Source organism: Notamacropus eugenii, chromosome 1 (assembly GCF_028372415.1).
Source record: "Notamacropus eugenii isolate mMacEug1 chromosome 1, mMacEug1.pri_v2, whole genome shotgun sequence".
NCBI classification, from domain to species: domain Eukaryota; kingdom Metazoa; phylum Chordata; class Mammalia; order Diprotodontia; family Macropodidae; genus Notamacropus; species Notamacropus eugenii.
This window is the reverse complement of record NC_092872.1, coordinates 309,578,439-309,593,300: the sequence shown is the minus strand read 5'-3', so window position 1 is coordinate 309,593,300 and position 14,862 is coordinate 309,578,439. Positions and strand designations below refer to the sequence as shown.

General features: G+C 38.3%; 1 protein-coding gene and 1 long non-coding RNA gene across 2 annotated transcripts in view; one reads left to right on the top strand and one right to left on the bottom strand.

Annotated features, from left to right (window-relative positions):
- The window catches only part of SLC10A1 (solute carrier family 10 member 1), a 42,619-nt gene extending 36,424 nt beyond the window's left edge, over positions 1-6,195 (bottom strand). The window contains exon 1 of the mRNA XM_072629483.1: positions 5,706-6,195. Within this exon, the coding sequence (XP_072485584.1) occupies positions 5,706-6,082 (377 nt within the window). The 5' untranslated portion in view covers positions 6,083-6,195. The remainder of the gene's footprint in view (positions 1-5,705) is intronic.
- Positions 6,196-9,618: 3,423 nt separating this feature from the next.
- LOC140525411 (uncharacterized) lies at positions 9,619-12,311 on the top strand. Its single transcript, XR_011974031.1, has 2 exons — positions 9,619-9,814; positions 11,946-12,311. It is a non-coding gene; the product is annotated as an uncharacterized lncRNA (long non-coding RNA).
- The last annotated feature ends 2,551 nt before the right edge of the window (positions 12,312-14,862 follow it).

Below are 14,862 nucleotides of genomic sequence, written 5' to 3'. Positions count from 1 at the left end.
AAGTCAATGTAAATGTGAGTGTAGGTCTATAAAACCAATCATTCTACCCCTCTATTCAGCTCTCATGCATTTATCATGTTAGTACATATTCTGATTAACTCAAGATATCAGAAGTATGAGCTAGAGGAGAACAAGACCTATGATCTTCTATTGAATCAATCAAAGCATTTCAACTAGGTGCAATAGGAACTCTGTGGAGCTTTGATAAACCTATCAAACTAGTTTGAAATCTGACATTGCAACTCTGACAGTAGGGAAAACCATTCTAGCCAAGCCCCTTAAGAGGAATCACTCTGTAGGTGTATGGGTGGGAAAGAAGAGGCACAGGTTCAAACTGGGTTTCATCCCACTCCCACCCCATTTGCCCCACCCCTATGTGACCAGAGGAGGACCCTGGGAACTCAAGAAAATGAGAGGATTTTGGACTTCCTATAAAGGGAAGGTCCTTCTATAAAAGACTCTGATTCTGCCCTAGAAAGGATGCATATAAAACTAAGAAGTACTTTGCTATATATGAGAAATCTCCTAGGGAAGTCTAGCAAATGCATAATAACAAAAGCTTCCATTTCTATAGCACTTTAAGGCTTGCAAAGTGCTTTACAAATATTGTCTGACTTTATCCTTACAACAACCCTGGGACATAGGTGTTATTATTACCCCCATTTTGCTGATGAGGTAACTGAGTTTCTCTGGGTCAAATATTCCCAGATATCTGAGGTCAGATTTGAACCAGATCTTCTTGACTCTAAGTTCAGCACTCTATCTATTGTACCACCTAACTTCTAGTAAGTGTTCCTATAATAATGACAGATACATGGTATGGAAGAGGAATTTCATAGACTTTTTGACCTTTACAGTCATCCATTTGGCAATGTGCACACACAAAAAAATGAGATGAGTATAGTTGTAGTACTCGATAAGTATGAAGAGTAGCAAGGAAGTTCTATGTTGATAGTACATAGATAACAGTTATTACTATAATAGATCAGTGTGTGGTTTAAAAAGGTCTATTCTGTAATAACTAGGACTAAACAGATTGGACTATCTGCTAGACAACTGACCAGTTCCATTTGCCTTTAAATTGAACCACCTTGGTCCCATGAGTTTTTCTTATTCTTCATCGAATTCTGACTCTTGTGTAGACATTAAAGGGCAGGCTATGAACTTAAGTATGTTTGAACACTGAGTTTTGTCTACAACCATTGCATTTTTACAACATTATCTAGGCAATGCCCTCTTATGTCACATTATGACTCTTAAAATATCTAAAATAGTGTTGCTGCATTAAAGCAAAATATGGAGAGGTTCATATTTTGGATCAGCTTCAGTAATGTATCTTACCACTGATTAACAGGCTGAAAATTGAGATCTTAAATTAATGAATATAGATTATACTTCAAATAATTGTACAAGAAGCACAAGAAGGGAGGTGTGGAAGCATATTAAAAACTTCCTTTTTAGTAAAACTGAACCATTAAAAAAAATTTCCTCTGATCAAAAAGCCCCTTTCAAACTCCCTCCCTCCTTGGAAAAGTAGATGACTTTTTGTAGACAAAAAGGTCTTTCTTAAGGAAATGTATTAAGGGTAGAAAACGAAGTTTGAACAAAGATGGTTTTGCCTTCTCCATCCCCAAACCAATTGACCATTGGAAGGGAAACACCCTCTTCTATTATTCAGAAGAGATTCTTGATATTGATTATTGTGAAGAGTCCCTTTCAATCCTTGAGGGGCATTCCAGGAAGAAATGAGATAGTGATTTTGTTACTCCGCTATTCTGGAATGGTAACCCAAAATTGTGGTGGCATAGCGAATAGAGTGCCAGGGCTGGAGTCAGGAACACTCCTCTTCCTGAGTTCAAATCTAGCCCCAGACACTTACTAGCTGTGTGACCTTGAGCAAGTCACTTAACCATTAACTCAGTTTCTTCATCTGTAAAATGAACTGGAGAAGGAAATCTTAAAACACTCCAGTAGCTTTGCAAGAAAACCCCAAATGGGGTCATGAAGAGTCAAACACAAATAACAACAACTCAAACCTGTAATTTTTTACATATTGTGATTTTTCTTCCTATGGATTTCTATAAAAGTAACCTCAAATAATATAGTAGTAGAATCATGTCAAAGAACATGAAGAGACTATACCATTTTGGAAATCTTTCTTTCTAGGCTAGAAATGCTTAATTTAATTAATTAGATTTTATTATATTACAGTATCATAAATAACCTCATGATTTAGAACTTAATTATGCTGTTTCATATATTTTGGAATCTCCTCAGCTATATGATATGTCCCTTGAAAACATGAATCGTATATTAGTTCTTCTCTTATTCCCCAGTGCCCCACAAACCAATTACAATGTTGGACCCAGTATATATGTTCAATAAAGACCTCAAATTCTAAATTCATAGGATCTTATAGGGAGTCCTGCCCCTACTTCATGACTGACAGTGTGGCATAATGGGATGGTATGTTTGACTCCAAGTCAGAAGAGATCTGGATTCAGATCCTACCTCTGACATTTAACTCACAGTATGATGAGTAAGTCATTTAATATTTTGAGTCTGTTTCCTCATAAAATGGGGATGATAGTAATGGGGTTATGGGACTCAGACCCCTAAAAGAAAAGACTATGTCTTTGCAAACAAGCCAGTCCCTGAACTTTCCCATACATTTTCAGCTGCTCAGATCACTAGTGTCTCCCCTAAGGCATATGGCTCACCCCAGCCAACCTTGATTACTTAATTAACTTACTTGGTAATTTTTAATCCCATCTAGGCAATTTCACTATTGCCTCTGGCCTACCCCAGGCTGTTAATCATTTCTTAATTCCAGCAAGATCTTTTCACTGACCCCTTTTTCCTTTTTTCTAAAAACCAATCTCACCCCCATTAAGTTGCAGATTTACTAGGAATCTACCCACCATACTGGAGTTACAATAAACTGCACCTTCATTGAAAGAAGGCTTGAGTGTTTGAATTCTTTCCAGGCAGACTTGCCCCATACCCTTACATTTTGAGGTTCCTAGTACCCCAAACTGCAACAAAAGTCCTTTACTTATAGACTTGTCATGAGGATCAAACAAGCTAGAGTATGTAAAACACTTGGCAAACTGGAAATGTTAGTTATTAATGAGATGATTGGGTGTGTGTGTCTTAGAAATAATAGATGAACAAAGGTTGAAGGAACTGAGAATGTTTATTAATGTAGGTTTAAATGTTTGAAAGGTTGTTATCTGGTAGAGGAAGTGTGGTGTCCCAAAAGGCAGGACTAGGCTAGAACCAATGGGTGGAAAGTAGAAAACGGCAGATTTGAGTTCAATATAAAGAATTTTCTAACAGCAAAAGATGTACTGAGGAGAGAATGAACATTGGAAGTACTTAGTGAGAAGCTGGATGTCAGGGATCCCCAACAAAGGGGATATAGTGTTGTAGTCCCATGAAATTTCTGATTTGGATATTCTGGCATTCTTCATGAGAACTTATCTTCCTCTGCTGCCCACCATGATAAATGAAGTCCAAGGACTCTACAAGTCAGAGCTTTATTTTAGAATTGTTAAATTCTGAATTGATAGTCTGAGAGTATCAGACTACTGATCTTTACAAAAAATAATGCATATTTATTGGTGTCCTTGAATGGAAGGTTCATGTTTACTTTGAAAATTTGCTTCCCTTTCTTTCTTGTGTATCTATGTCTGATTCTGGTTGCAGCAATGGGTACACTAAGTATGACAGTTACCACAGCCATGGGAAAAAGAACTGAAGACTTGCGTTCCAGCTTTGGCTTTGTTACAGCCTTACAAAAAGATCCTGGACAACTTGCTCTCCTTCCCGAAGCTTTAATTTTCACTTCTTGAAAGTCAGGGAATGGGAGGCAAGAAGGAAACTCAGAAACTATCTAACCCAACTCGCTATGTTACAGATCAGGAACTGATAACCCAAGGAGGTTAAACAATTTGATTGAGGTGGAACAATCATTAGGGTTGGAAATAAAAATAAGATGATCCCTTTTAGTTTTTTATTTTACAGTCTCTTGACCCTATGATAATCACAGTTTTAAAGATATATACAAATATTTCCAGTTGAGTAGTGGCTTCAACAAAGAAAAATCAAATACTTATGTCACATTTAAAAATTCTATAGCCCCAGATATAGGTTGGCAGTTAGGTAGCCCAGTGGATAGAGCACTGGGTCTAGAGTCAGGAAGAATTGAGTTCAGATCTGGCCTCAGACACTTACTAGGTGTGTGACCCTAAGCAAGTCACTTAACCCTGTTTGCCTCAGTTTTCTTGTCTGTAAAATGAGCTGGAGAAGGTAATGGCAAACCACTCCAATTTCTTTGCCAAGAAAACTCCAAATGGGGTCTCAGAGAAAAGGATACAACTGAAAACCACAGAACAATAGAGATAGGTTATTCCTTCCCTTCTATCTCAATACATTAAGCCTGAGACCACAATGGTCACATACTCTGCATACCTAGACTTCTTGCAATAATAATAAAAATTGCTAGTATTTATAAAATGCTTTGAAGTTTGGAAAGCATTTCACAAATAATATTTTATTTTATCCTCACAAAAAGCCTATGAAGTAGGTACTAATTATTATCTGTTTTACAGATGAAGTAATTGAGGCAGCCTACGGTTAAATGACTTTCCCAACATCTTCCTGACTCCAGTCCCAGCATTCTATCCACTGTACCACCTAGCTGCCTTTTGCACCTGAAGATAAAACTTCTGTTGCATGACCCTATTAAGATATATATAATCAAGTTTTGTTTTCTATAAGTTAGTGATTGTGTTCTCTGAGACCAGAAGAAAAAGCTGAGGAGGAAAGAGGAAGGTTTGAGATAAGATAAAGCCAAGAACTTCTGGCTGGATGATGGTTGTTAAAGCTTTGAAAGGGTTCACTTCAGAAGGTGTATAAGTCTTCTTTGCCCCATAAAGGGTTTTTGGTTTTTTTTTAATATACACAGAGAGTTTTGAGCTTCTCCTTATTCAATCCCTTAAGACACAAGTTCCCAGGTTTCTTTCATAAGTTTAAAATCCGCTTTGGGCTTTTAGTTTATTTTTTTCAAGAATTTGTTTTTGTTTTTCTTAATGGGAATCAGCTTAGGAAATAAATACTAACTAATAAATACTAACTAATAATAATTCTACTGCTTTACTTGCTATTGGATAATATCTCCTGGAACAAGAGGAAATTAGTTAATCATAGGAGATGTGGTTTAGATAAGAGACAAGACCAGGACCAAATGGGCTATTAATTATTCATGTAGGATGGGAGGATTAATTATTAATGTAGGATTTGTCGCTGGGAGACTTTGAAAACAGGAGAGAGCTGAGTCTAGTTGGGATGATCTGGTGCCGAACTGACCAAGAAACCAAGAACCCACAAAGTATTGAGCACACTGTTAGGAACTGTGAGGGATACAGAAAAAATAAGAAGCCTTCCTTTCTTTCCAGACTAATCTTTTCCCATCATCTTAGTGTTTAAGCTAAGGGATATCCCTTAATTCCTACCTAGGGTTAACAGTTGAAACTGAGCAAAACTCCAATAATACACCTTGACCAGGTGGACCTCCCCAGCTTTCCACAGGACACTTTAATCCAACTTTAATCTTTTTGTTCTCATTGAATTGTGGTGTCATTGCTGGGGGGTCTTTTCAATACCAGGCTGCTCTTTCTCATTCTCTCCTACCTCTAGCTTACCTGAGGTTCATGTCTCCTTTTAATGCCAAACTGAAGATGTTGGATAGGGTCCCACCTGGGGAGCAACCACATATCAAGATGGCTAGGGCCTCAACATTGTTCAACCGGAAGATCTTGCCCAGAGCGAAGGCTGTGAGTGGCATCACCCCATACTGAGAGACCAAGGCAATGGCAATCCCCTTAGGCTTCAAGAAGTGAGCCTTCATCTTGCTGAACTCCAAAGTACATCCCAGGGAGATCATGACAATGAAGAGCATGAGTACTAAGATGATACTAAGAGCCAGGTCAGTGGGACGTTTGCCGAAATTGGGTGGTAGAGTAAAGTTGACGTAAGAAGATGCATTGCTGGCACTCAAGTCCCAAGTCTTGTCCTCCATCTTCTTGTAATTTGCCCTGGAACTGTTGTGTGTGATATGGATGTGGTTACCAGTCCTCTTTCACTTCTCTGCCCTCAGTTCTCTATGGTGCCTCCTAGAACATTAGTATAAAATACAACTTTGGGTAAATAGAAAGAATGATGCAATTGAAGATCTTTGGCAGCCGCTCTGTGGAGAAAGAACCTAGACTTGTTTTTTTTTCTTTTCTCATCTACCCCATTCCCCACCTTCCTATATCTCCCTATAAACTCCAGACTTTTTTTTTTTTCATTTTTAACATAGTTCATCTCATGTAACACAATTCCAACTTTTGGTCAGGTGATATTTCTTTTAAAGCATTCACAATATAGACCACAAATGGATTTTTTTTAACATTAACCAACTGAGACACAAATGATAACTATGCATGCTAACTTCATAAGCCCTTGACCTAATTGGCTCCATACTGTTACTAAGAATTAAAGGACCCTAACTTATTATTGTTGGTCTAAAGTCCAAAGCTTAATAACTTAATTTTAGACGACCTCAGATGTCCCCCTAACAACAATCTATAATTTAATAGATCTGGTATTAAGCTTACAAATATTTTGACTATAGGAAATTGCCACTAAGAGTAGGGACATTGGAGGGAAATGATATCTCCCCATCTTCATGTCAGTTCCAGGCAGGAGTAGATTGTCAACTTGCATTCAGTGAGGCTTAGAGTCTGCCAGGTGTCAGTGGAGAAATTGAGTCAGGAGAATCCTACCTCAGTCGATGCTGAATAGCCACTCTCCCACCCTTCCAATGAGATCACCTTTTTCAGTTCATACCAGCATCTCACAGGCTTACTGGCATCATGGATTGGAGGCTCAGACTGCCTTTCTTGCTATCCATACCTGGAATTAGACTCAGAAGAACAGTCACTTAATAGTCCCATAGCATCTTAAAACAGCAAGTTCCAATAACCAGGTTTCAGATATGACTATAATTTCACATTGGTTAAGGAACATCTTTTGAGTCAAGTCTTAAGTGGCTTACATACCTATCTATACCTGTTCTAGTTCCTGCTTAAATAACAATCATAAAATCAAATTTTACCCAAAGTTACCTGCCTCTAGGAGACTTAGACTAAAATTCATTTCCCCAAACTAAAGATGTCTCTGATTTAGTCTCAGTAATTAATTCAGTCACTTGTTTTAATACTAATTGCTTTTACATCACTTTCTCCCCATCTCTCCCCTACCCTCACCCCCTAATACCATGCATTCTGATTATTCCTTCCCTCAATGAGCCCTCCCTTCTATCACACCTCAGCCTTCCCTTATCCCCATCTTATCTCTTTTCTTGTAGGGCAAGATAAATTTCTATACCCCATTACCTGTGTTTCTTATATCCCACTTATATGCGATAATAATTCTCAACATTCGCTTCTAATACTTTGAATTCCACCTTCTTTCCCTCCCTCCCTCCCTACCCATCCCCACTGAAAAGGCAAGCAATTCAGTACAGGTTATATATGTGTCATTTTGCAAAAGACTTCCATAATAATCATGTTGTATAAAACTAACTATATTGCCCTCTATCCTACTCTATCCCCCCTTATTTTTTATTCCCTCAATTGACCTTGTCCCTTCTTGAAAGTGTTTAATTCTAGTAACTCCCTTCTCCCATTTGCCCTCCCTTCTATCATTCCCCTCACTCAACTTGTCACCTCCTCCCCTACTTTCCTGTAGTATAAGATAGATTTTCATACTAAATTTAGTGAGCATGTTATTTCCTCCTTAAGCCATATGTGGAGAGAGTAGTTTCACTTTTCCCCTCTCCCCTTCTCCCTTTTCTCCTCCATTGAACAAGATTTTTCTTTATCTCTTTTATGAGTTATAGCCTGCCCCATTCCATTTCTCCCTTTCTCCTTCCAGTATTTTCCTCCCCCACCCCTTAATGTTTATTTTATATATATTTTTATGTGGATATCATCTCTTCTGATTCAACACAGCCTATATTCTCTGTCTATGTGTGTGTGTGTGTGTGTGTGTGTGTGTGTGTGTGTGTGTATGTACAATCCCTCCACCTACCCAAATACTGAGAAAAGTCTTAAAAGTTATAAATATTTTCTTTCCATGTAAGGATGTAAACAATTCAGCTTTAGAAAGTCTTTTGTGATTTCTCTTTCCTGTTTACCTTTTCAAGCTTCTCTTGATTCTTGTGTTTGAAAGTTAAATTTTCTATATAGTCTTGGTCTTTTCAACATGAATGCTTGAAAGTCCTCTATATCATTGAATGACCATTTATTCTCTTGAAGCATTATACTCAGTTTTGCTGGGTAGGTGATTCTTGGTTTTAATCCCAGTTCCTTTGACTTCTGGAATATCATATTCCAAGCCCTTCAATCCCTTAATGTAGAAGCTGCCAGATCCTGTGTTATCCTGATTGTATTTCCACAATACTCAAATTGTTTCTTTCTAGCTGCTTGAAGTATTTTCTCCTTGACCTTAGAACTCTGAAATTTGACCACAGTATTCCTCGGAGTTTCTCTTTTTGGTTCTCTTTCAGGAGGTGATTGGTGGATTCTTTCAATATTTATTTTGCCCTCTGGTTCTAGAACCAGTTTTCCTTGATAATTTCATGGAAGATAATGTCTAGGCTCATTTTTTGATCATGGCTTTCAAGTAGTCCCATAATTTTTAAATTGTCCCTCCTGGATCTATTTTCCAGGTCAGTTGTTTTTCCAATGAGATGTTTCACATTATCTTCTATTTTTTCAAACTTTTGGTTTTGTTTTCTAACTGCTTGGTTTATCTCATAGTCATTCATTTCCCTGAACTCAATTCTCTCTTTCAGAGAACTATTTTGTTCAGTGAGCTATTGAACCTTCTCCTCCATTTGGCTAATTCTGCTTTTTAATTCCTCCTTCTTCTCATTGGCTTTTTGGATCTCTTTTTCCCATTGAGTTAGCCTCTTTTTAAAAGTGTTATTTTCCTCAGCATTTATTTGGTTCTCCTTTGGCAAGCTGCTACTCATTTTTCAAGCTCTTCCATTGTGTGAGACCAGTTTAAGTTCACTTTGGAGGCCCTGGAGGCAGGAGTTTTAACTTCCTGTGACAGTAAGCCTTGTTCTTCCTCATCAGAAAGGATGAGAGGAGATACTTGTTCACCAAGAAAGTAACCTTCTATGGTCTTATTTTTTTTTTCCTTTTTTGGGCATTTCCCAGCCAGTTACTTCACTTCTGAATCCTTTGTCAAGAGATTAACTCAGCTGCTTGGTTCCCCTGGGCTTTGGGTGGGGACTGGACTATCACTCAGGGCTGGGGTTTAGATCAACTGCTCCCTACCGCCAGAGGCTTTAAGCTGAGCTGCCTGAATAATGGATCCAGGTTGGTTCCTGGCCTCTGCAGCTGCCTACAGTCTGCTGCTGCGGCCTCTGCTGTCGCCTGGGGCTGTTGCTGGAGAAACCCTGTTCCCTCTCACTAGCTGGGAAAGGTATCTCCCACTGACCTTTGAAGCTTTTTTTATCGCTTGTGGGTTGAGGTATCTGGAAACTTCTCTGCTAGGAACTCTGCCTGGAGATCTGTTCAGGTCTTGTTCCTCCAAGTGCGGGGAGGTGGCCAGGGCTATGCTCAGCTCTGCTCAGCAACCCATGAGATAGACCTTTCCTGTCGGCCTTCCAAGTTACCTTTGGCTGGAAACCTCTTTTGCTCTGCTGTTCTGTGGCTTCTGCTTCTCTAGACTTTGTTGAGAATCATTTTTACAGGTATTTTGTGGACTGTGGGGGAAGCACTAGAGTATATGTATCTTTCTACTCTGCCATTTTGGCTCTGTCTAAACTCCAGGCATTTTGACCTCTCTTTTTTCCCTTCTTTCACTTATTACAGGAAAAGACCACCAAAAGGTGGTCCAGTTCATGTTCCATACTTCCATCTCCCCAATCTCTTTCTAAAACCCATCAGTGAGAAGTATTGAATTTTACCTCATTCTAGAAAGTAGTCAGTGATTTTCAGGGACCCATAGTAGAGAATGGGTACAAAAGTGCAGTTTGTTCATTCCTCTGCTTCTTTAGGAGATCTGCCATAATTTCAGAACAGCTATATTCTTTCCTGCCTGAGCCTGAGAATCTCTTCTCCTGTTTCAAGAAGAGATGAGCCTAGTATTATGATTGGCCCCTGCTCCTTTCTCTAAGGGATTTTGTTCTTGGAAAGTGTGGTAGCTGAGCCCCATACAACCAACCCTGGCCACACCTTCCTGTAAAATTCAATTGAGAAAGGGCAGAGCCATGGGTCCTGGGGTTTCTTTATTTCCAGTGAGCATCCTAGCCTGTCCAATTGCCCTGCAAATTTATTTAGAGAAGCTATGTGATGAAATGGATAGAGAACTGGGCCTAGAGTTGGGAAGACCTGAGTTCAAATCCAGCCTCTGACACTTACAAGCTATGTGACCTGAGGAAGTCACTTAACCTGTTTGCCTTAGTACCCTCTTCTGTAAAATGAGGATAATAATAGTATCTACTACCCAGGGTTATTGTAAAGATCTAATGAGATAATAATTGTAAAGTCCTTACTATATGTCTGGCATATAGTAAACACTATATAAATGGTAGTTATTGTTATTATTAATTAACTAGAAAAGAGATATGTAGAAGCTTTTCCATCTTCATTTCTTTTGGTTTTGCTTAGTGAACTTGGGTTATGTGTCAGAGTGTAAGGACAGAGGAAGGTGCATAGCAGTAGTGATAGATAGATTAGAAGGCACTGTGAATGCCTTTTGAGACCAGTATATCAATGTAATATTTCCTTACTTTAAGTACCCCTTTACCTCAGAATAATCACTCTAAGTGCCCACCTCCACTTACACAGATTGCTTACCTCCACTGCTCTGAACAGTGGAGACTTTGGGCTAGGGAGCAAGAACGGCAATGACATATGTGTTGTAGAGAGGTGCTTGTGCTAAATGTCAGAGGTGGAGGGATGTCATAACAAACACCATTCTTCCTGGGATGGACTTAGAAGTCCACTAACGTTCCTTTTGAGTAGTTAAACAGTGCAGTGGATCGAGTACTAGCCCGGGAGTTTAGAAAAGCTAAGTTCAAACATGGTCTCAAATACATGCTAGCTTTGTAACCCTGGGCAAGTCACTTAACACTATTTGCCTCACTTTCCTCATCTGCAAAAGGAGCTAGAGAAGGAAATGGCAAACCACTCCAGTTATCTTTCCCAAGAAAACCAAAAATTGGGTCACAAAGAGTAGGATATGACTGAAACAACTGAATAACCACAAACAAGTCTTGCTTCCTTGTGGACTAGTTTTGGTTAAATGAGTCAGAGATTAGGGTGAGATAGTCAAGCCTAAAATCATCACCTACCAAGGAAATTCCAGTCTTCTACCATATCTACTTGGATCCTGAGTCCATCCATGCACTGTGCCATGAGTACTTACATCAAAAATACCTCCAGAATTTCTACCTCTTTATCTAGTGAATCAAGACTCAAGGGAGCAGTCCTTGTTCATTTGGTAAAGAATGGCATCTGGGAATTAAATTCCAATTGTATATTTCCTGGAACACCTTATTCACTCCTATTGTCTGCAATCCTATTTCTTGTGAAAGGCTTTCAGCTCCTTAGTAGCTCCTAATTAGATCTTACATAGATTAGATTATTACAGCTTATGTATCTTATAAGGTAGATCTTATTTATGTATTAATTCTATGCTGAGAAAAAATTTTGCATACAACACCTAAATATATATGATAGCATGCCAGTCATGTGATTAGAAATATTGAGGTTCCACCATAATACAAGGTTACAAGAGAGGGGGTATTTCACAAATGGGTGGGGGTTCATGGCTAAATTGTAATTGGTTAGATCCATAAGTCAACACACATTTTGCAGGTCATGAAGTGGATCTGAGGGAACAGAAGGTCAATGATTCTTTGCTAACCACAGAAAACACAACACTTACTCAACATTTCTGCCAAGCAAGCATGTGAAGAGTATCAGCAAATGGCTAAATAAATAACTTATTCAGCAATGGGATGGATTAATTGATAACTTCTTCAGGCAAAAGCCTGGAAATTGAAAGACTGTATCAAGAAGATCATGTATCCTGTATCCTAAAAGACTGAAGCTATATCCTACCTCTGTCTGATATTCTTATCCCTCCCTAACAGAAAATGTCATATTAGTTGTTTTGTTTTCTATTCAAATTTTATTTATTCTGAACTTAACAAATACCAAATAAAATGAGCATTTCCATCATTGTGAAAAGTTCAATGAGAAACTGGATGAAGGATGAGATTCTTATGATTGGTATAAGATCTACCAAGATTCTTCCCCTACTAACCCCTTCAACATGGATTCTAAACTAATTTGAGCTGTCCCCTCAATTTAATTGGCGTAGAACTGCATCATCCTTGATGCAGCTTCCTAGCAGCCTTTGGCAGTATTAACATGACTTTCTGGTCACTTAAGTGTCATTCATATGGAGTCAAGGTTCTTCATACATGGTAGTTTCATCTTGAAGCTACACAGGTCACCATACTCTGCCCTGCTGACCAGATCCATTTCCTTAAGAAGGCAAAGAGTATTCCTACTTATAAGTGCTACTGTATCCTTGTTGAATATACTTTCTATGATAAATAAACCGCTTTTTGTTAACTGTTGAATGACCTATGAAGAATGCCTCATTTTGTCCCAACAATCAAATAGGAGCCTGAGTCAGACCCACCCTTAACAATCCCCTGGGAAGGAGATTCTAGCATCAAGTGGAAGGCTAGAAAAAGTTTTCCCTAGAGCTCCTTTCAGCACTAAAATCCTGGTTTAGCCTTTATGGAATCCTTCCTGGGGGCGTATCTTTCTTTGCTCCTCACCCTGACAACTGAAATCTGAGGACTCCATGGACCAGAGCATTATAGAAGGAGAGTTTTATTTGGAGAATCTTCTTGAATTCTGAGTTAACGGACTATTGATCTTCAGCAAAAACAGAAGTATATGCTTTCTTTTTTCTTTTCTTTCTCTTCTCTCTCTCTCTTTCTATCTTCCTTCCTTCCTTTTTTCCTTCCTTTCTCTCCCTTCCTTCCTTCCTTCTTTCTTTCTTTCTTTCTTTCTTTTTCTTCCTTCCTTCCTTTCTCCCTCCCTCCCTTCCTTCCTTCCTTCCTTCCTTCCTTTCTTCCTTCCTTCCTTCCTTCCTTTCTTTCTTTTTCTTTCTTTCTTTCTTTCTTTCTTTCTTTCTTTCTTTCTTTCTTTCTTTCTTTCTTTCTTTCTTCCTTCCTTCCTTCCTTCCTTCCTTCCCTTCTTTCTTTCTTTCTTTCTTTCTTTCTTTCTTTCTTTCTTTCTTTCTTTCTTTCTTTCTTTCTTTCTTTCTTTCTTCTGACCTTGAATGGAAAGTTCATGTTTGTTTTGGCTCATCTCATTTTGTAATGGGACTTTGAATGCTTCTGTCATGTGTTTATGTGGCAAATATGATCCTGACAATACAAGGCAATGGTTCCATTTGTGAACAGTTGAATTCACCAGGTTCCGCTATGAGCATTTCTACTTTATGTAGTTTGCCAGGCTCTAATTGTATTCTATTTAATTATCTTATTTGTAAGGTCTAAGATTTCACTGTTTTAAGTAGAAATAGATCTTTTGAGCAAGTTAGGACAATATAAAATAAACTGGTACAATTTAGAGATTCTTTTGAAAATGTTTTTCTATCTAACAAATGGACGTGATTTCTTTTTTTTTTAAACAGGTCTGAAACTTGCAGAATTATATATTTTTAACAAGCAGATATTATTTTATTGAACAACAGTAAAGGGTAAGAACGTTACAAGCCATTGGATTTGTCAAAAGTAACCAAAAATGGTTTACCTTCAGATGAGTCTACAAAATAGCTAAGGTCCATGAATAGAATTAAAAAGCCCTACATGGGTGACTTTTTCATGAACTCAATCAACTCAGGGTCATGTGGATTTTTTTGTAGAAATAGGGGATGATGGAAGGGAGAGCATGGGGAGGAGGGAGAAATTTGAGGTCGACACTCATGGGGAGGGACAAGATCAAAAGAGAATAGAAGTAATGGGGGACAGGATAGGATGGAGGGAAATATAGTTAGTCTTATACAACACAACTATTATGGAAGTCATTTGCAAAACTACACAGATTTGGCCTATATTGAATTGCTTGCCTTCCAAAGGGAAGGGGTGGGGAGGGAGGGAGGTAAAGAAGTTGGAACTCAAAGTGTTAGGAACAACTGTCGAGTAATGTTCTTGCCACTAGGAAATAAGAAATACAGGTAAAGGGGTATAGAAAGCTATCTGGCCCTACAGGACAAAAGAGAAGATGGAGACAAGGGCAGAGAGGGATGATAGAAGAGAGAGCAGATTGGTCATAGGGGCAATTAGAATGCTTGGTGTTTGGGGGAGGAGGGGATAAAAGGGGAGAAAATTTGGAACCCAAAATTTTGTTAAAATGAATGCCAAATAAAAAAAAAAAGAAATAGAGGGGTTTATGATAGTGATTCAGAACTGAGTCATTGCTACCAGAAAGTACAGAAGAGAAGAGTCATCTTTAAGGAAGCTGGACTTAGTGATCAATGTAGGTTATACAGTAAATTATTATAAATATAATAAATTATAAATATGATAAATATAAAATATAATAAATAATTAGGAACTGTGCAGTATATCACTGTATATAAATATGTAAAAAGGTAATACCTACCTAGCAAGACGTGACCTACCAGCTAGAATTATTCGTCAGAAACTTACTATCAAACTGACAGGTGACAAATTACCACACTACAAATATAGATTTCAAAATATTC